At 43.3% G+C, this 19,372-nt stretch overlaps 2 protein-coding genes across 15 annotated transcripts in view; one reads left to right on the top strand and one right to left on the bottom strand.

Annotated features, from left to right (window-relative positions):
* Nucleotides 1–5,419: 5,419 nt before the first annotated feature.
* Nucleotides 5,420–14,726, bottom strand: UTP18 (UTP18 small subunit processome component). Of its 5 annotated transcripts, XM_059485854.1 has the most exons (14): nucleotides 14,416–14,726; nucleotides 14,185–14,312; nucleotides 13,985–14,080; nucleotides 12,506–12,585; nucleotides 12,219–12,304; nucleotides 11,532–11,657; nucleotides 10,487–10,661; nucleotides 10,062–10,162; nucleotides 9,212–9,302; nucleotides 8,765–8,888; nucleotides 7,689–7,863; nucleotides 6,831–6,973; nucleotides 6,191–6,250; nucleotides 5,420–5,582 (listed from the first exon to the last, which is right to left on the bottom strand). In XM_059485854.1, exons 1-13 carry the CDS (start codon nucleotides 14,662–14,664, stop codon nucleotides 6,226–6,228), a joined length of 1,599 nt encoding a protein of 532 aa, XP_059341837.1. In that variant the 5' UTR covers nucleotides 14,665–14,726; the 3' UTR covers nucleotides 5,420–5,582; nucleotides 6,191–6,225. The 5 variants fall into 5 exon arrangements, 4 of the variants coding, with proteins under 4 accessions (XP_059341837.1, XP_059341836.1, XP_059341840.1 ...); XM_059485853.1 differs by having other exon boundaries at nucleotides 5,420–6,250; XM_059485857.1 differs by lacking the exon at nucleotides 6,831–6,973.
* A 479-nt stretch (nucleotides 14,727–15,205) lies between these two features.
* The window catches only part of MBTD1 (mbt domain containing 1), a 35,237-nt gene continuing 31,070 nt past the window's right edge, over nucleotides 15,206–19,372 (top strand). For 5 of the 10 annotated variants that reach the window (XM_059486129.1, XM_059486127.1, XM_059486130.1 and 2 more), the window contains exons 1-2: nucleotides 15,206–15,415; nucleotides 17,101–17,289. Coding sequence is in view for 4 of the 10 variants with exons in the window: in XM_059486121.1 (XP_059342104.1) it covers nucleotides 15,395–15,415; nucleotides 16,703–16,750 (69 nt within the window). In the remaining 6 variants the exon portion in view is untranslated. Of the gene's footprint in view, nucleotides 15,416–16,702; nucleotides 16,751–16,884; nucleotides 17,290–19,372 lie in introns of those variants that run through there. The other 5 variants (XM_059486121.1, XM_059486120.1, XM_059486122.1 and 2 more) reach the window with 4 other exon arrangements.

Here is a 19,372-nt window from a genome sequence, read left to right as displayed (position 1 = left end):
GATTTATGACTGGAGATAGCTCAGGGACGCCACTTGTAGGTTTTCTCGGCTGTTTAGGTGGCCTGGAAAGGCCCAGGGATGGCCTTGAAGAGCCGACGCTTCAAAGGACGAGAAGAGACTTCTGATCTTTTCTCGGTCTCGGTGTTTATTAATTGTTTATCTAAAAGATTTTCTTTCAGCCCAACAGAGGTCTGCACAGCAAGCCAGCCATGAGCACACTGCAAGCCCCCGGGGCCGTCACTTATTTTTATATCTGAAGTTACGTGTACAATATTTATCATTTTTCCCCAATACCTTCTACCCTTATTAACCGGTGCACTTCTAGTAATAACCAATCCCAAAGTGCCACCACCACCACAGAAGATGGAGGCCAAGAAGAAGAAGAACAGGACACGCCCCAATTCCTCCATCTTACTTCTTTAGACCCCCCTGTACAGAAATCCTAAACCCTGTGTCTTACACTCTAATTAACTTATCCCTTCACCATTCACCCAGTGAAACCCTCCCAGTCCTCATACAGGTGTCATCTCCTGTGTAGGATCATAGTCCAGCCACCAGACACTTCTGGCAACATTCCAGGACTCCCGAGCCCCCCAAGGGTGGTCTCGGCCACTCTGCACCTCCGTCCTGAGGTGCTGAGATCCCACAGTTTCCTTTTGATTTACCTGTTTTCAATAGTGCCCAGAGCCAGCCCGCCGCTGCCTTCCCGCCCCAGGAGCAGCGGCCCCCCCACCTTTGGGTGTGGGCCCACCCATGCCAGGGGTAGCCCGAGGGTGCCCCGGGAGCAGCGGGGCGCCCCTCCCTCGTCGCGGGTCCTGGCCATGCCGGGGGAGTCCCCCGGGGGTGTCCCAGGGGTGCGGACCCACCCCAGGAGCGGCGGGGCTCCCCCCTCCTCCTCAGCGCGGGTCCCGGCTGTGCCAGGAGAGCCCTGCGGGGACCAGCCCGGGTCACCGCGTCCCGCGGGGGCCGCCGCTGGCCAGCTCCCTTAGTCGGGTAAGAAGGAAATACTTCACAGAAAGAGTGGTCAGAAACTAGAATCATTTACCCAGTGAGGTGGTAGAGGCATCATCCCTTGAAGAATTTAAAAAAAGACTGGATGTGGCACTTGCTGCCATGATCTAGCTGAACAGTTAGAACATCGGCTGGACTAGATGATCTTATAGGTCTCTTCCAGTCTTGAAAATTCTGTGATTCTGTGATTCTGTGATTCTGGGTGTCGCCCTGCTGCTCCCTGGAAGACGGCACCCAGACGGTGAAGAGGAGGGGACATCAAGTTGGCATGCAAATGACATCGGATCTAGCATGCAATGGGAGAAGCCCCTCACCAAGCCTAGCTAAAAACTGCTAAAAACAATGAGCCAACACAAAATTGACAAATCAAAGTGAGGTCTAGATCTGAAGAACAGAATCTAGTATCCGCTAAGACCCTTTTCACCCCTCACCCTAACCTCAAAAGATGTAGGCTAGACAGAGGACCTCAAATGTTAAACTAAAGAGGAGGGAATTTCCTGTAGCTCTCGATGGAAGCTCCACCTCTGCCCACAGACCAGTGGACAAAGCTGCACTCCTCCTCCGGGTCATTCCTGGGAACAGCAGTGGCTTCACCACAGACCCATCAGTTCTCCCCACCCAAGCTGATAGTTTTTAATAAAGGCTTTAAAAAGGAGAAAGGCCTCCTGCCCGTGTTTATTTCATAACCCTTTCTTTCTGCCACTATTTGAAGCCATTTCCAGTAACACAAGAGCAAACAGAACCTTGGTTTTATGACACCTTTTCCATTTACTCCCCTGCTCCATCCAATTTTGACCTCTTACAACCAGGGGTCAGCAAGATGAACTGGAAAAACAGCAGGAATTCCTTGTGTTCAGCTAAACTAAACAAGTCCAGGACCCAGTAATTCCCAAATTCTAACCCCAAACCTGCCAACCACTTGCTGTATGGCTTTGAATTACTGGATTTGGAAATTTTGCTTTCAAATAGGTACACTGGAGAAGTGCACACTGTGCAAAAAATGGCACAGTGTCAGGAGAGCATTAGATTAAACAGCATTAAAATTCTTCAGAGCCCCTTCAGTGAGATTTGGTAACAGGCAAAATTTACCTTTTTAGAAATCTTTCATTTGAAATTATTTAATAATTTGATGGATGAAATCACACTAATTAAACTTTACTTAATGATAAAATACAGAGATGATGAGAAAAGAGAATTACTTGCTAACCACAACAAAACCCTCTCCCATCAGCAGAGCTGTCTCAGGACAAAGTGGTCAGTACCATCCAACAGCTGAGTGTTCCATAAGTGATGTTGAGCTGTGCTCTACTGAAGTCAGAAACCACTTCCAGCACCTGGATTTCTGAAATTCAGGTCTCAGTCCTGAAAGGGTTAAAAGCATTGTGTCTAGGCATACTTGAGCAAGAGTAAAATACATTTTAACCAATATAGAAGCTAGCAAAAATTAGCAATAAGAGATACAGGATGAAACTTGGTGAGAAGTATGCAAAAATGAAGGACAGAATTTGCTAGAACCAGTGAGAAAATCCCTGAAACAGCTAATGAGAGACTGCTCATGTCTAGAGGAGAAAGGTGAAAAGGGCACAGGGATGAAGACATCCAGCCTGCATCAAGGGACCACTGAGGAAGATGCGGAGCCTTCCTCAGCGACCACACGGGTGCACTGCGCCTGCCCTTCCCATGTGCTAATGACCATGAGTTCTAAGAAATAGTTTGCATAACCACACCTTTTCTAAGGAAAACTATGAATATGCATAAAAATATGACCAGATATTGAAATATGCTATGTACCTGTGTGCATGCTGTTAGGAGGAGATATCCCTGTGCACCCAGCACTCTGAATAAAGAAAATACTTGCTTCTCAGACTTGGTCTCAGAAATGTCTCTTGGCCCGGTTTGAGGCGATTCAGTCCCAGACAGACTTCAGCCAGAGATTTGTTCGTAACAGAAGAATCCTACAGCAAGTATCTTAATCAGTGCATATCAACAGTCTGCTTATTTTTTAATTTTACTCTTCTATCCTAGGGTCTTCAGGTTGAGATTAAACACTGTACTCAGTTTAATACATCCAGAGCATACTCTGCTTTTTCCTTGTGAATTCAAGTTCTCATCTCACAATAAATCACTGGCAAAAACACTTCAAAAACCTAATATTTCTGAACATATGGTATTTTATTTTTTAAAATAGCATGACAAGAATTCACCAATGGGCTCCTATAGTCAAAATCTTTGATATGGTTATACAATCAATTTTTCTCATGCTCAGAGTACATCTTCTGGGATGCCACATTCACTGAAGTCTTAATGACTGGTTACTGGAACACCTTGACTGGTGCTGTTACCTCCCAAAAAATTCCCTTGTGGAAAGAGGTCAGACATGAGTCACAATTTACTCTCAAATCAGGGTTTTACTGTAGTAGGTGCCTAATCAACCTTTATTTCATGAATTTAAGCAGAACAAGGTAGCCACTTTAAGAAGGGAGAAGAGGAGCAGGATTTGGCAGCGGATGAAGAAGCAGCAGCAGACCCTCTACCCCAGTCCCAGCTTGGGGATCCTGATGGATTTTCACCACTGATTTAAATTTCACCACTGATTTTAAAATCATGTGATACTCAGGATTCTTTGCTTTCACAAAAAGATAAGGCTGGCGTTTTCCTAAAAATTAAACCCATGTTAGATGCAGTTGTTTCTGTGACACTAGAAGCAGGAAAGCATAAACGGGGCTGGTTTTTTTTCAGCTCTTGGTTTAGGGCACCTTGAAGCTACAGCTGGGCAGTTGGCCAAAGCTGGAACACTGTGCTGGTTTGACCAGGAAGAAGTGGGCATTCTGGGATGCTGTGGTCAAACCAATGGGTGCTCAGATTTTGATACTGGCACCTGATGTGGCCAGTGGGGTTTGGACACACCTCTGAGAACACACAGGGGTTAAAAGCAGAGCTTCGGCCCTGGGAGGTTCTCTTGGGACTTCGAGGCAAGGAGGCCGGATCTCCCTCCCCCGTCCAGCTGCTGCTGCTGGGCAGGGGAGGGGCAGCCATGTGGTAGGCTTGGGCCTGGACAGAGATGGGGGTGAGGAGGCCCTTGAGGATGGAGGGGTGGAGGAGCCCCAAGAGACATCGGGCAGCCACCCCCACCCCCCCAGGAGAGAGAGAGGGAGAGCCAGCGAGGGAATGTGATAGCAGCCGGCCCAGGAGGAGAAAGGGGGAATGCTCGAGAAGGTGCCCGAGAAGGTGCCTGGCAGGGCAGTGTGGGAGTGCCGGAGCTCTGGGACAGGCAGAGACTGAAATTTTTAACCCTTTCCCTACATGATTGAGAACTTGCAAAAATGCTGATCCTCCTGGAGCTGAATAAGAAGAGAGATAAGAGATGAGATAACAAGGGATAGGCCCGAGGGAAGTGGAGAAGACTGGCTGAGTGGGGAGAGATGACGGAGTGGCATTTTGGCTGGACTTTTCGTGTGTGGCCATAGACTGAACCATTTTTTTTTATTTTATTTGTGACAGAGACTGCATTTAGGGGGAGGCAGTGCCTCAGAACCAGGAGGGTTCAGTGTGGGGACCCCTCAGCCCCAGGGGGTGAAAAAAATGGGGGGGACAGATGTCCCAAAGAAGAGACTGCCTTTTTTTGGAGTGAGACAAGGCATCCTTGAAAGACAACCCTAAAAGCAGCTCTGGTCCATGCACAGTGGTGAGAGCACTGGGCATGGAAGGAAGATGTCACAAATGGCAAAAGGACTTTCCAGGCGGTGCTGAGTGACATGGAAGCACACGAGGTTTCAGCGTGTTTCCAGGGGAAGCCTGTGGTGCAAGGACTCCTCTCCTCTTCATGAACTGAAGACTGAATATTCTAAAGGGTGGTGCTGGACTGAAAGTTGGTGATTTGGGGGAATGTATTGCATTGGGAAATTTGGTGGGGTGGAGGAGGAAGGTGCTTTTGTAAGGTTTTCTTTTTTTTTTTTTTTTCCCCTTATAGTTTTTTCCCTCTTCTTTTCTTGTAGTTTAGTTAATAAAGTTTTCTTTATTTCTAAGCTGGAGCCTGCTTTGCTCATTCTTGGTCACATCTCACAGCAGACACCAGGGAGAGGGTATTCTCATGGGGGCACTGGCTTTGTGCCAGGCCTAAACCATGACAAACACCAACATCAACAGGGTCTCAGGAGACTGGGCTCCTCTAGGCAGCAAAATGCTGTTTCCAGCCCAGCCTCAAGTGAACCAGGCTGATGGAAAAGCTCCTGCTAAATGCATGGAGCAGAGGTCAGTTTGCAAAAAATTTCTGTTTCAGCACTGGAATATTTCACATAATTATAATAATTAAAACATTCAAGCACTTCTGGAAGACACAAGCTTGAGTGCCAAGCAATAAAATCTTACTTGTGATCTTACACGAAGCATTGGAATAAGCTGAAACAAGTTGCCTGGAAACTTACCAGGTACATTTATTTAAAACCAACAAATTTAAAAATACATATATTCTATTAGTACTTTGTAGCTTCCAAATAAAATAAAAAAATAATAATAATTGCAAAAAAATGCTTTTATTTTGTCAGCATCATTTTATCTGCAGGTTACAAAACCTGGGGAAAGACCAGTAGAGATAATTTTGTTAGTATTCTCCAAACACCGAGCCATCACAAAATTCTATGCAAGCTTAACATGCAGAAGCCAGAGCTGCTTCCAGTCTAAACAAGTTCAGCCTCCCCTCATTAACACAGTTTTTGTCAATCTAGTGTATTATTGTCAAGGCTACAAGATTTTCCAGTTTCCCAAGAAGACATTTAAGTGCACAATAAAATCGTATCTGCACACAAACTATGCTTCAAACTTCAGTAATTCCTGTAATGGGAATTTGAAAATATGCAGACTTCTGTGGGCTTACAATACTCCAGAATAGGATCAAGCCAAGTCCCTGTCAGCCTGTAGCTCTTTATCAACATTGCTGAGTTTGACTTAAATATAATCAGCTCAGTCCGGCTGACAGTGGTTTTTAGTTGAACTCGCTGCATTATCAGAAAAGCTGAGAGTGACAAGGCCAGTCCTACCCCAGCCCATGAGTGTCCAGGCAGGACGGATCACACAGGGCTAAGAAATTCTTCCTGCCATCTATAAAGAAGTGGAGGCAGCAAAATTAAAATTTTGAGGCTCCTCAAGGCAACACTGTAAACAGTTCTAGTGCTGTTTTCACCTCAGTTACTGGTTCATTTTCTCCCGTATCTTCTTTCAGAAAAATGAATAATGTTTCAGCCTAAAGAAAAAAAAAATTGAGAGATTTAAAACTTCTCAGTAATCTGTTGAAGGGACAACACAAAGAAACAATAACTCTTCAGCAGTGTCACTGAGTATCGTAAACTAATCTGAAACACAGATGTAGTAAAAGATAGCAAACATCCACCTGCTAGAATAACTTAAGTGCCATTATAATATGCAGTTCAATTTCAAATAAAGAACAAATCACAAGACTTATTCATATTTAGGAATAATTTTGTAAATTTTCCCCGTCTTAATAAATCATTAAAATCTCATCTTAAAATTAAGCAGTTTTTCAAGCACGATGAAGTTGTGATTTGAAAAAAAATATTCCTGCTAAAAATTAGCCCTGACCACACCAGCAGGGGAGCAAAATCAGAAAGTAGGGAAACAGGGTGTATTGCATAATCTGACAAAGATCAAGGGTTGTTCTTCAGCATGGAAAGCCAACTCCACACTCCAGCAACTCATTAGGTGTAATTCAGATCAGGAATCACTTTATCATTTACAGTCATCTGCCCCATCTTACAGAACATAAGCATGTTACGTGGGATTAATGGACCTAACTTAGTACCTACCTAAATAACAAAGCTTTGCCTTTGTTATTTGCTACAGAGAAATATCCACTTCTGGGAGAGAAGTCCATAGATTGAGTAAGATAAATCTGTTTTTTTCTGAAGACTGGGAAATTTGAGAATACTGTATATGAAGGAAGATGCACCTATTGAGAAATATGTCAGAATTTAAAGTTGGGAAAAAAACACTAAAAATAAAATTAAACTACAAATCTATAATTGAAGCTCAATGTTAAGTTCAAATTTTCAGTTATATTCCTACCCTACATGACTCTCCCTATAGAAATCTATTGGAGAAAATGAGCAGGGAACACATCACGGAACCAATTATTGCAATTCTCAGGCCTACAAGTCCTCAGATTAATTCAACAGTTCCTCTGTTGGCCAGAATTTTGATAAGGCTGGCAAAAAAACCCCATAGTAAGATGGTTACAGTTACCAACTGCTGAAAACTCACATTTGTTGCTGAGCTATATTTACAGCACTGAAATTGAATCACATACCGGTTAGGTTAGAAGGGACCACAGAGTTTTCATCCAGTTCCAACCCACTGCCATGGGCTGGGACACCTTCCACTAGACCAGCTTGCTCCAAGCTCTGTCCAACCTGGCCTCAAACACTTCCAGACATTTTAGAGAGCATTTTAAAAAGGTAAAAAAGGTAAACTAAACTACAAAACATTATTTTCAAAGCAACTTTACTATGGAAAATAAAATTATACTCTTGAAATTGCAGAATGTCTTGGCCATGTCCGGATCTGGTTTTGCAGTATCTTATCTGCTTCATGTAAGTTTTATTATGTCACCAGCAGTATTTTGAGCAAGATTTATAAGAAATATTGTAAAAAGAAGCTGAACATACCAATTTGACAGCTTCATCAGCGTCACGGGAAGCCACTGCCAAAATCTCTGTGGTGGGATTAAAGGTCACACAGGTGGCAGAAGTAACAAGGTTCATTATGGCCTTAACTGGTTTAGGACGGTTTTCTTTGAGGCAGACATCAGTAGTGTATAAATTTACAACTCCAGAAGATGAACTAAAGAACAAAATGAACAAATATTATACTGAAAAGTAACCTTCCAGTATATACTGTCTTGTTATCTATAGCCACTACTCACCTGAAAATGTAATTTCCAATTATTTACTGGAATCTGCAATAATATTTTGTTTGGAGCTTGATTTTCCTTTGGAGTTTATAACAGTATCTAGTGGAGGAGTTTTTGGATTTTCTTTTTTCTTATATAGTAAGAGACTGAATTCAAAGCAAAGAGAGCTTGGTATCAAAAAATTCTGAAGTAACTTCAAGTTTTTTTGGCTGGTTTTTGTTTGTTTGTTTGTTTTTGTTTTTTGGGGGTTTTTTTGTTGGGTTTTTGATTTTTTTTAGTAACTGTAGCATAAGCTCACTTTAAAATCCTCTTCTACAGTGAGCTAGGAAAATATATATTGTACTCCTCTACTTATTTGCTATCCTCATTTAAAAGAATCCAGACACTAGCTGAAACAGCATCTCGGTAAATTTGGAAAAACAGTTTCAGCCTGTGGCTTTGAGTTGAGGCCCCCTTTTGAAAGGCTAACACGCTGCCTGGCAGAAGCCAAATTTACTGAAGTGAATCAGAAAAGGGAGAAAACCCTGAATCAACATTGCTGTTACAGAATTTGTAATTTTAGTCAGTGTGATTTCGAAATTAACTGCTGAACCCAAACATGGTAATAGTAATACCAGTATCACTCCTATTGTTTTAGGTGTACTATGGTATTTTATATTTACAAAGAGAAAAGTAAATTATTACCATAAGATAAGGAACATTAATCTATTCATGCCTACTCTTCTCTTATTAGAACCAAACCATATTCCTACACTCTCACCAGCCACCCACAGGTCCACTGAAGAGCTTCAAAATGATAGCAGAAGTTGCTGTCAAAGTTCAGTCACTTACCCACATGCCACATACTGGTTATTTTTTGAAACAGCAATGCACTTTCCTTCCAAAGAACCTTCATCTTCAAATTTGTGTAGACTCTTTCGGCTTCTCACATCCCAAATGAAAACTTCGCCTTCCTCTGGTTGCAGAATGAAAGATATTAGAGAAAACTTACATACACATCACTTTGTTAGTCCACTTTACGAAAAAAAAAATAAATTAATTAGATGACAACTAAAAGCTGATTTACAACTATCAAATATAGGGTATTTTTAAAAAACCTTACCGATTAAAGGCATACTAAAACAGTTAATTCCATTCTTTAATGATTGATCACTTGGTTGTATTTTTAGGAGAGATACTAGCATAAATTTTTAAAATTATTTTTCTAAAATTATAAAAGACTTCTAAGAACTCAGGCAATTTAAATTGAGGTATTACTAGAGCTGCTGCAATACTCACTTGAATAGCTGTATATTTTACTGCTGTCTGGGGTGAAAGCAGAGGCAGTGCACCTTCCATTCACTTTCATAGTGCTGATCAGTTCTTTTGTCTGCAGGATGAAGACCAATGCTGACAGAGATTCTACTAAAAATCTACAGAAAAGTTGTTTCCTGTCCCACAAAAATCTTGTTATTTACCCTAACATTCAGAGAACAGCACCAATGTTGTCAGTGCCTGCAGAGCAGAGCATAAGCTCCTGACTCTAACTGCAGGTGGATCAACAAACACTTGTTTGCTCCCTCACTGAAGGGCCTGAGTTATACAAAACTGAACTTTTAAATAAGAAAGTATTTTTCCTGGTGAAAGTTTAAAACAAATCCACCTGCCATCAAAGGCATTTCAAAATTCAGCTGAAAGATTGCTCTATGCATTATGAATCAATGTTTGGTATGATTCATGAACAGAGTACAGTAGCAGGCACTAGCATGACTCCCAAAAAAGCAGCCCTATATTTCTTCCACCCCCAGGTGCCTGTTCCCACGCTGTTTCCATTCCTCTCACCAGCACAGTGCTTGTGCAAGCAGCTGAAATACAGCACTGACACACGACTTCTTCAAGCTGAAAACCCCATGGAACTGCCCTGAGTTCCACCAGTTCCATGGAGCTGGGGAACAAAGTCTCAGTGTGTCCAAAATAATTCCCTGAAGCTGCAGTGGGTTGACTCCACAGCACATTTTTGAGGGCTGTCACAGTACATGTCATACCTTGCCTTCAGTTGAAAGTTAGATTGCCTTGCAGATGAGATAAAAGCAGATTCAAAAGAGAAAAGGCACCAAGGAAGCAAAGCTACACCATGCAGAAAAAGTACCTTCATGGACAGCAAATGAAGATAACCTGAATTTCCAATCAGCAGCATAAATGATCCATCTGGAGACAGTTCGAAGTTTCTGAGGAATTTTTCCTCCACACCTTTAAAAAGAGATTTGAAACTTGAAATTGGTGCAATTTATTCTTTGGCCTCAATATTTACAGCCAGGACGAATTTGACTAAAACCTGACTCCAGCTCTTCATTTCTGCAATATGCTGTCACAGAGAAGCTGAACTCAACATTGCTCATGTGCGATAATTAATATCCCAGACAAGTAACACTAAAGGTACTTTATTTCCTTGAAGACAAGTAAATAATACAAACTGCAACAACCCATTGCACTTCGTTCTAAAGGAAATTAATGTGCCATCTCTATTTGGGACAGCTTCAACTGCGCCCAGACACTCAGAGCTGCAAAACATACCTCGTACTTTTGGGATAGGGATGATACTCCCAGCCATCATGTCATACACAAAGAACATGCTGTGGTGAGTACCAGTGGCTATAACTTGTTCTCCATCCATACTGAAATGAGCCTTATAAATTGGAAAGCTCTCTAAATAGATGCTCTGTATTTTTGGGTTCCTTATACCGTCCACCTTCAAAAAAGAAAGTAACAAACCAGGTTGTCATATTGAGAAATATATCAAATACTTTTACAGAGTAAAATTACACCAACCTCTCAGCGGAGACTCAAGTAGTAAGAGGTACACCACTATGAAGCCTTAAATTCTTCCTCTCTCCTACAAATCACCTGGTTCTTAGCTCCTCACCTCACAGGCACTCCCTGCCTTTCTGATAGACCTCTCACCTCTTGCCCTACCTCATTTTGCCCGTACTTTGTTCAAATAATCACTTCTACTCTGCTTTTTCTAAATGGAAATATCTGCTTTGATTTGGGTTTTCTTGCAGCTCTGTGAGAGTATCACATTCCACTTGTCTGACCATTTCAGTGACACAAGGCCATGCTAAGAAATCCTAAATAAAATTAGGATATTTAGTTTTCAGAGGAGCCCGGCAGTATCTCAGGATGAACACCTTCTTCCTGCAGCATAGCCTCTCCATCCCCAACATGGTTTCACAGCATTTTTACAGTCTCAAAGCAAAGTGGGCTGCTCCCCCCAGTACAGGTTCTCCAAACAACTTAAGAACAAAAAATCTCCTTAGTACTTGTTCCTTGCAAACCTTCAAGCCAAATGTTTTTAAACACAAATCTTCAGCTAAAAGCTCTGAGACAAAGAGTTTGCCAGTACTCTGCATGTGCTTGGTGTGAAGTCACAGGTGGAAATTCCTTTCAAGATGCCTTTAACCAAGGAATTTCCATTGTAACCACAGACATTGCGTAACCACTGCAGATGTGCAGAAGAAGAGAAAAAACAAAGTCTACCATTCCAGGCTATTTCGTGAACATTCAGAAAAAAGGTTCTATGTTAGTGACCATCAGCAGAGTACAAACTGAAGTTCTTCACCTGGAAGAGGGACACAGAGCGATCATGCCCAGCTGTCATCACCACTTGAGCTGAAGGATGAAACTGCACTGTCACCAGTTTTCCATTGGCAAAACGTTCCTGGTTTGCAGGAGGGCAGGTGCTCATCTACAACACAGACCAGACAGTTTAAAAAAAACCCAATAATCACTTATGCTGAATAAAAATGCATTTACTCTTTATGCTACAAGACCTCAAGCCCTGTGATGAAGTTCTGGGCGACATGAGGTGAGGAGAGCACACACAGGGAGCTGCTCCAGTACAAATACAGGCTGAACTCAGCAGCCTTTCTATCTGCATTAAAACTGAGTGTAAAAGCAGCTGCATTCTGACTCATCTGAGATAGCTGTAGGAGACTGTGTGAGAAATACTCATTTAAGGCCTTTTTAAAGATCATTTCAGTCACTTCAAAGTCGTGAGAGAATTCCATCCTCCCTCTGCAGAAATTAAAATCCTACTACAAGATACTATTTAGAGTGCAGAAAATTCTTATGTCAGACAATACACCTCAGTTTATTGTTTTATGCTTTCATGTGAACTGTTCAATTTTACTTATCCTCTAAAGCTTCTAGTTGCAGAAACAAATTCACAGAATCACTAATTTTATACACAAGAGTCAAAGTGTGCACTTAAGTCCAACTGAAGTGGAAAGATATGGTTTGTCTTTACCTTCAAAATCCCTCTTGGCAGAGACTCTGAGCTTGTTATGAAATTGCCAGTCCTGCGTAGCAGATCATCATCTTCATCACTGTCACCTCATTAAACCAAAGCATGTGGAATCAGCTAATTGCACAAGTACCCACAGCAAAATCAACACATTCCTCACTGAAATGAATTAAATTAAAGCACACTGAAGGAACAAAGCAAACTGAGAAGACAACAAAAGTAATTATCTTCTAGCAAGCTAAATAGAGAATCACAGAAACACTTATCAGAATAGCACTGGGCATATTTACTATCACTCAAAGTCTTTTTGGAGTTCTTCCTGTTTTCTAGATCAGCCCAGGCAGGAACTCCTCCCATGGCTTGCTGAAACCTTATGAGAAAAAGAGGAAAGAGAAAAAAACCATAACTTTTGTGAGACAGTAATTTCCTTCTATGAGTTAAGTACTTAGAAGAAGCACAGTGAGAATTTTGCAGGATTACTTGTACTCAGAACACAGTGCAAGTTTTTTATTAAAAAAAAAAAAAAAAAAAAGATTTCACCTTTTCTTGTATAATTCCCTGGAAGACAAATTAATTTGGGCACTTTGATACAAGTACTAAACAAGCTAGTCCAGACAATGCTAATGCACATTTTATTTACTATTCTTAGCATCATTTATTATTTAAAAACACTGTAAATACTGCAGGAAGCCCTGACTTTAAAGAGACCACATGAGAACAGTGGATAAAGAGAAAAGTGACTTTGAATGTCACATAAATATAATTTAGCTTACAAAATTGTTGGCTAGATCATCCACCAGGGAGATCATTCACTCCAACTCCCTGCTACAGCAGGGTCAGCAGGAGTACATGACATGTGAAGATGTCCAGGTATGTTTGGAATGTTTCCAGAGGGAGACTCCACAGCCTCCCTGGGCAGCTGTTCTAGTGCTCTGCTAATCTCCATGGAAAGAAATTCTTCTTCACGTTGAGATGGAACTTTTTGTGTTTTAGTTTACGGTTACTGCCCCTTGTCCTGCTCTAGGAGCCACTAAAGAGTCTGGCACCTACCTTGGAGAGCAATGCTCATGAGATCAATATAGTCGATATAGTCAGCCACAAAAACGTTAGTGAAATGTTGGAATCCTTAAGGTTAGAGGGTTTTTAGGAAGTGGTTAAAAAATATAGGCCTCAGACTGAAGTTTTGTTAGCATTGCAAATACAGCAGAAAAGTTTCCCATGCAAGCAGAAAAGTTTCCCAGCAGTAGACGTGACAAACCACAATAGGTCTTTCTGGAATTGGCTTTAGGATGGCAACAAGGTTATTTAATGTATATCTTTAGAAGGTTAGCATGAATAGAAGTCTGTTCTTTGTCTCTTATGAACTAGTCTTTGTTTTAGCTACGATTACGTATGTTTTATAAGATTGGATAGAATGCTTGTCAATATGTGTTTTCTGTGTCTGATTGGCTGAATTCTAGTCTGAGATGATTTTATGTATTGCTGTACCAGTGCTGTTGGGAGAGACATTTTTTTGGTGTGGATCAGTGAGCTGTCATGTCTCCATTTTGTATTTTGAGACTGATGTGCTGGAAATAAAAGCAAAAATCTCTTCACTGGTCTGGTTACAATGTTATCCATATTTGGATATTTTGCCGCGGCCTAGTGGGTTCCTTTTTTAAGGCGTGGGTTCCTGACACCCTTGGACTTATACCTGCCCCGTCCCCCGCAATGATCATGAGATCAATATAGTCGATATAGTCAGCCACAAAAACATTAGTGAAACTTACTGTTCTTCAAGTCTTTTCTTTAGTTTTTTCTTAGTAAGCATTGTCTCGGCATCACTTTTCATTAAAACTTTCCTGTACTTATGGGTCATATCAACACTAGAGGGTAAAAACAAACAGAACACAAACATTGTTCAAACCAAGGCCACTTACAAGCACTCTCAAGTGCGACAAATAAATCTCATCACCAAACCTGAACTTACTTTTCCTCAGCTTCATCATCCTCATCTACCCAGGCCGGACTTTTGAGCAGTAAGTCACGTTTCGCTTCATTTTCCACCCCCGAATCGCTGGACTCTTCCTGGAGGTTCTTCTCCTCTGCAGCGGTAACCTGGAAACAACCAAACGGACCGTGCGACCGGGGACACGGCCGGGAGCCCGGGGACCGAGCGGGCGGGGCTGCCGCTGTCTGGTCGGGCCTGGATGTGCCGTACCGGTCGAGGCCCGGCCAGGCGGCGCAGCAGCTCGTCCTCCTCCCCAGTGAGGCTGTCACCGAACACCAGCTCCTCCAGCTCCCGCTCGGCGCCTGACACGCAGCTCAGCGCCTTCAGGTGGCGGGCGCGTCGCGCTGCCTCGGCGGCCGCCGCTTGATTCGCCACAACCAGAAGCCGCTTCGCCGTCCGCTTCGGTTTCGTCATTTTACCCGCTTTGGTCCCTTTAGACACTTTCTTCGCCACCTTCATGCTGGGCGCTTTTGCCGCTCCCCGCTCCCGCCCCACAATCGCCGCCACACCGCGCACGGCGCACCAGACCCGGAAGCGGAAAACGTGTGCCTAGTCACATGACCCCCGCTTGGACACGCCCCCGCCTGCGATAGGCTCCTGACACCGCCCCGCCCCCGCCCCATGTGATCAAGTCCCCGCTCCCGGCTGTGACCCGTGGTCACGTGACTCATCTCGTTGCCTCCCCTTGCTCCCAGCTCCCCGCCCATCCCGAGTTCCACGTGACGCGGCCCAGTTGGACCGCTCCATTGCGAGCTCGCGGAGGGGGGAATCCCCAACCCGGGAGGCAACACTCGTCCCTCATCGGCCCCTCACTGGGACATCCCGTGTGCACCGCCACTCGCTGGCTGACACGGCTGCTCTTACGCCCCGCGGTCCCTGTCTTGGCCCGGAGTGTCCACCCCCGGTAACAAATGATTTCGCCCAGGTGGGGGGGCATATGGCCGTGTGGCCGCTCCGCGCAGCCCGATCCCGGCGGGGGCGTGTCCGCGCCTGCGCAGCAGCGCGCTCATGTTGTTGATGTCCCGGCGGCCGTAGTCGGTCCTGGTCGGTTCCCGGCGCTCGGAGCCGCTGGACTGCCCGGCCCATCCCCGCCCCGCTGGGCCCGGCCCCGACCGCGGGCACCTGCAGCGCCCGAGTCCCTGGGGCGAGCGCCTAGAGGCAGCAGGCAGCTCCTGCCCATGAGGGCCTGATGGAAAACACAAAGGAGCTGGTGAGTACCGGAGCCCGCGGGCGGTGTGACCGCCGCAGCCCCGCGGAAACCCCAGCCTCCGGTGGTGGAGCGGCGCGGGCTGAGCCGGGGCGGAGGAGCTGAGCGATCCCCGGTGCCCGCGTGGGGGGAGGCGGCCTCGCAGCGTGTGGGTGAAAGTCGGGGACAGCCCCGGCTGTTGCGGGGGCGGCCCCGCGGGGTGCGGGGGTTGTGCCCGCCCCAGCTCTGGGGCTCCGGGGGCCGGGCCGGCGCTTTTGTTCGCGGGGGAGTCTGGTCGGGGCACCTGGGGGCGGCAGGGCTGTACCCCTTTGTTGCGGCCCGCCTATGCGGGGTCGAGTTTTGTCCTTCGCCTGTCTTTCCTCTTGTCTCGGAGAAAAGCTTCAGCTTCTCGCGGGCGCGCTCGGATCCGCTTCTCCCCCTGCTCTGCTGTAGTGCCGGCTTTCAGCAACTTCCTCCTGTAGTTCCAACCTTTTCAAGTTGAGTTTTCCAGCGTGGTCAAGTTCACTGCTGGAGAGTTTTCTTTATTATCAGCGCTCCAAAAGTTTTGGATTTTTTGCGGCCACTTCCCCCCCGTTCCGTGCAGTTTTCATGACTTCTGATGTTGTGACTGTTCTTTTTGTGAGAAGTAGTAAACTCGTGAAACCGGTTTCACTTTCAGGTTTTTGCTTTGAAAATTAGAAATACCTACTACAAAGCATATGGTGATTATAGTAAAAAATTCTGTGTGTGAAAAAGCAATTTATTTTAAAATGTGGCTGGCAACTGTTACAATTTTTCAAATCTAAACCTAGTCAAAACTGAAAGCTGCAGGGCAATCTCTTGTATTTTAAATTAAAATTATTTTGCACGTTTGAGGACCTGCATTTACCTATTTATTGTATTCAACAGTTTGATTTTGACTTAAAAGGAATGAACTAAGGCTATGAGAGTCTAATCTGGAGCCTTCAATGAGAACTAAAATAATATATTCCCTTAAGAAGGCAATAAAACTTGGCAGGTTAATTGTCCGTACTCATTTCTTCAGCCTGGGCATCATTTTGAGGAAGTGGGTAATGTAGGCTGTAGGAAACTTTGCAGAGGGATCTTGTTTCCCAGGAACAGTTTAGGTGCTGTTCTTGAGAATATGTGGGCTTGTGCACATGCCGAAAGATTGCAAACTGGAAGTAAGAATTCTCCTCATTGTTCCCTAAAGAGCAAGGTGCCCCTGGCAGGAGTGGTAACATTCAGAGAAGTTCTCTCTCATTGGCTTTCATTTCTCTTACCTTCTAAAATTTGATTTAATTTTGCAAGGCTTTTCATATCTTCTGCAAACCACTACTGCATTCCTTCATTTCTCAGGTAAGTTGGAACACACTGGGGATGTGGGATCCTTTGCTGAACCTGGCTCTGAGTGGAATGAATTTAGGTGTTGAAGACTTTGACTTTGGGTTGGTGGTGGTTTGGGGGTTCTTTGCATTTAAATTTGTTATTTCATTTGGGGGTTTGGTTGTTAATTTTAACGGTAACACAGTGTTTAAAGTGAAATATTTGCCTCTTCCTTTGCCGTACTCCTGTAAAGGCCTTATAGAAATGTAATAGAGTTTGTAACAGATTTTCAGTTTTATCAAAACTCAGATATTTCACAGATTAATCATCACACCCCCCCCCTCCAAAATTTCCTGCTAATGTGATATATTTTTTTATGAAAGAGTCTCCCCTCTTGTGTGAAACCCCCTGGGGAAGAGGCTATGGACAAAACCATTGACAAACAGCAGAAACTGGCTTCAGACAAAATGCTGTCATACATAGCAAATGAAGAGACAGGAAAAAACATTTCTGTAATTTTCCAGCAGAGATTTTACTTATAATAAGAGTGGAAGGCACATTTCCAGATAGAGGTGAGTTGCTATATAAAAAAGTAAGTTTGGTTGGTTCTGATTTCCAAGAATCCCAAGATGTTTAGTTTTGGGAGTCTTTGTTTGTTTTTAATGAAAGCTGAAAGTGTGTTTTCTTTAAATTGGTATCATGTTTGAATTTTCTTTTTTGGTCTTGTTCTGAGGCACAATTAGGCTTCAGTTCCACAGGGACAAGCTACTATTCTACTGTAAATTATCTTGGCCAATTTGTATTCAAAAGAGTTGTAATAAATTAGTTCTATTGTAGTGTTTCCTTAACATCCAGAGCTGAATCTAAGTTTGTAGCATAAAGGATAAATGAACTATTGAAAACAAAGCCTATGCATCAAGTTAAAATTAAACTTGGAAATACCCTTGGATCCATTCAGGATATGATTAAATCTGTCTTATGACAGACCCTTGGCTTGAAGGTTGTGGTGACCTCATTGTTGACCTTGGCCTCAGATCCCATCTGTCCATAGTTCTGTCCTGTTTGAGAGAGTTGGAGCTGACTATAGGAAGTAATGCCTCTGTTCAAGTGCTGGTGTACCTTTGCTGAGCTACAGCTCTTGTACTCTAAGCTCCAAATTGCTTCCATTCTGAGTTCAAGTCCCAGATTGAATTCCAAAGTAACAACAATCATTTGGAGTGGTTTGAAACCTTTCTGTGGCTGTTTTGCATCTTCCTCCTGTGGCCAGCTGCACTACATACCTGAGGGTAATAGTTTTGGTTACATAATAATGTGGTGCTTTTCTTGCAAGTTCTTACCTTCAAAACTCTTTTGCATAAATTTTGCCAATGCTTGAGCATAGTCTTCATCAAAGCACTAAAGCCATTTCCTAAGTACGTGTTTGATGTCTAAATAACGTGAAATGGTTTCTGGTTTTGCCATGGATTGCTCACCCTTTGTGCCCACTTTTTTGTGTTGTAAGAGTAGTTACTAAACTCAAAGAATGTATGCTATAATGTATTGATCAAATTCAATGTGTGTGTGTGTATATATGTATATAAAAATGTGTATTTAGAGTAAGAAACTGGTTATTTTCTTATTTGTTTAGAGTTGCCTTCCTGCTCTTGGGAAAACCAGTTTCCCTGTGTTCTTTTTCATACCATTTGCCTTATGTAATGCTTAATTAAGAGTATTTCTTAAAAATGGTCTGTTGTCAAGTATTCACAGGGAGGAGGGGAAGAACAGGAAAATGGGAAGTTGGGCAGAAAAAGAAAGGAGTTCTTAAGAGTTCCTTTCTCCACCCATCCCTTCAATAAAGAAAAGTATGCAAGAAACCCCCTGAGCAAATAGTACAGGGTAATTTGCTAGTGCTGCTCATGATGCATTTCACAGTGCTCTGACTAAAAGCCTCAACCTCTGTTGAGGAAGCTAATAAGTAATCTTATTAGGAAAATTAACCTTAGCCTTTCTTTTTTTATTTTATTAGAAAAATAAACTTTAGCCAAACTTTCAGAATGCCTGAAAGTTTGTCATGTTCTTTTGTTTGTGCATTGCTTCTGCTTAATGTACAGATAGATGCTATTAGCAGAGTAGTTACTCAAGCTGCTGCTCTTTTGGCATTAACCAGCCGCAACCTTCTGTTTAATAGCAAGCCAGGCTCCTGCTCCAAGCGGTTTCTGTGGATACACAGGAGGCTGGTCCCTGTTTTGTTAGAAGTTGAATACTGTTTAGATTGTGTTTTGAGGAAAAGACAATCTCCTCAGCCTGATTTTTAGTGCTTAGTCCAGCTTTGAAGAGTAAGAAGCTGGTTTTATGTTGATTTAAGGGTTGGTTTTTTTCTTTGCACCCCTCTTTTTGAATCCAAGGACCTGCAGCTGCTGTGGGGAGATGCTGCTTCAGACAGACAAGGTGTTGCTGTTGTCTGTGAAGCCTTAAAGGACTCATCAAGAATTGCTTGTCCTTCACATGCCTAGAAATTACTTCCAACATTGCTTGTTCTGTTACCTCATCAGGGATGAGATGAGGCTCTTTGATTCGTCATTTCCTGGGCTCTGCTTTTGCCTTTTCCAAAGATAAGAGGGATAACAACAAAGGGAGAGAGAATGTGTGCATAAGGTAGATGATTCCAATTTCCTG

The sequence above is a fragment of the Ammospiza nelsoni genome, chromosome 19 (assembly GCF_027579445.1).
Source record: "Ammospiza nelsoni isolate bAmmNel1 chromosome 19, bAmmNel1.pri, whole genome shotgun sequence".
NCBI lineage: Eukaryota > Metazoa > Chordata > Aves > Passeriformes > Passerellidae > Ammospiza > Ammospiza nelsoni.
The sequence above is the reverse complement of the archived record's forward strand: the minus strand, read 5'-3'. Positions and strand labels throughout refer to the sequence as shown.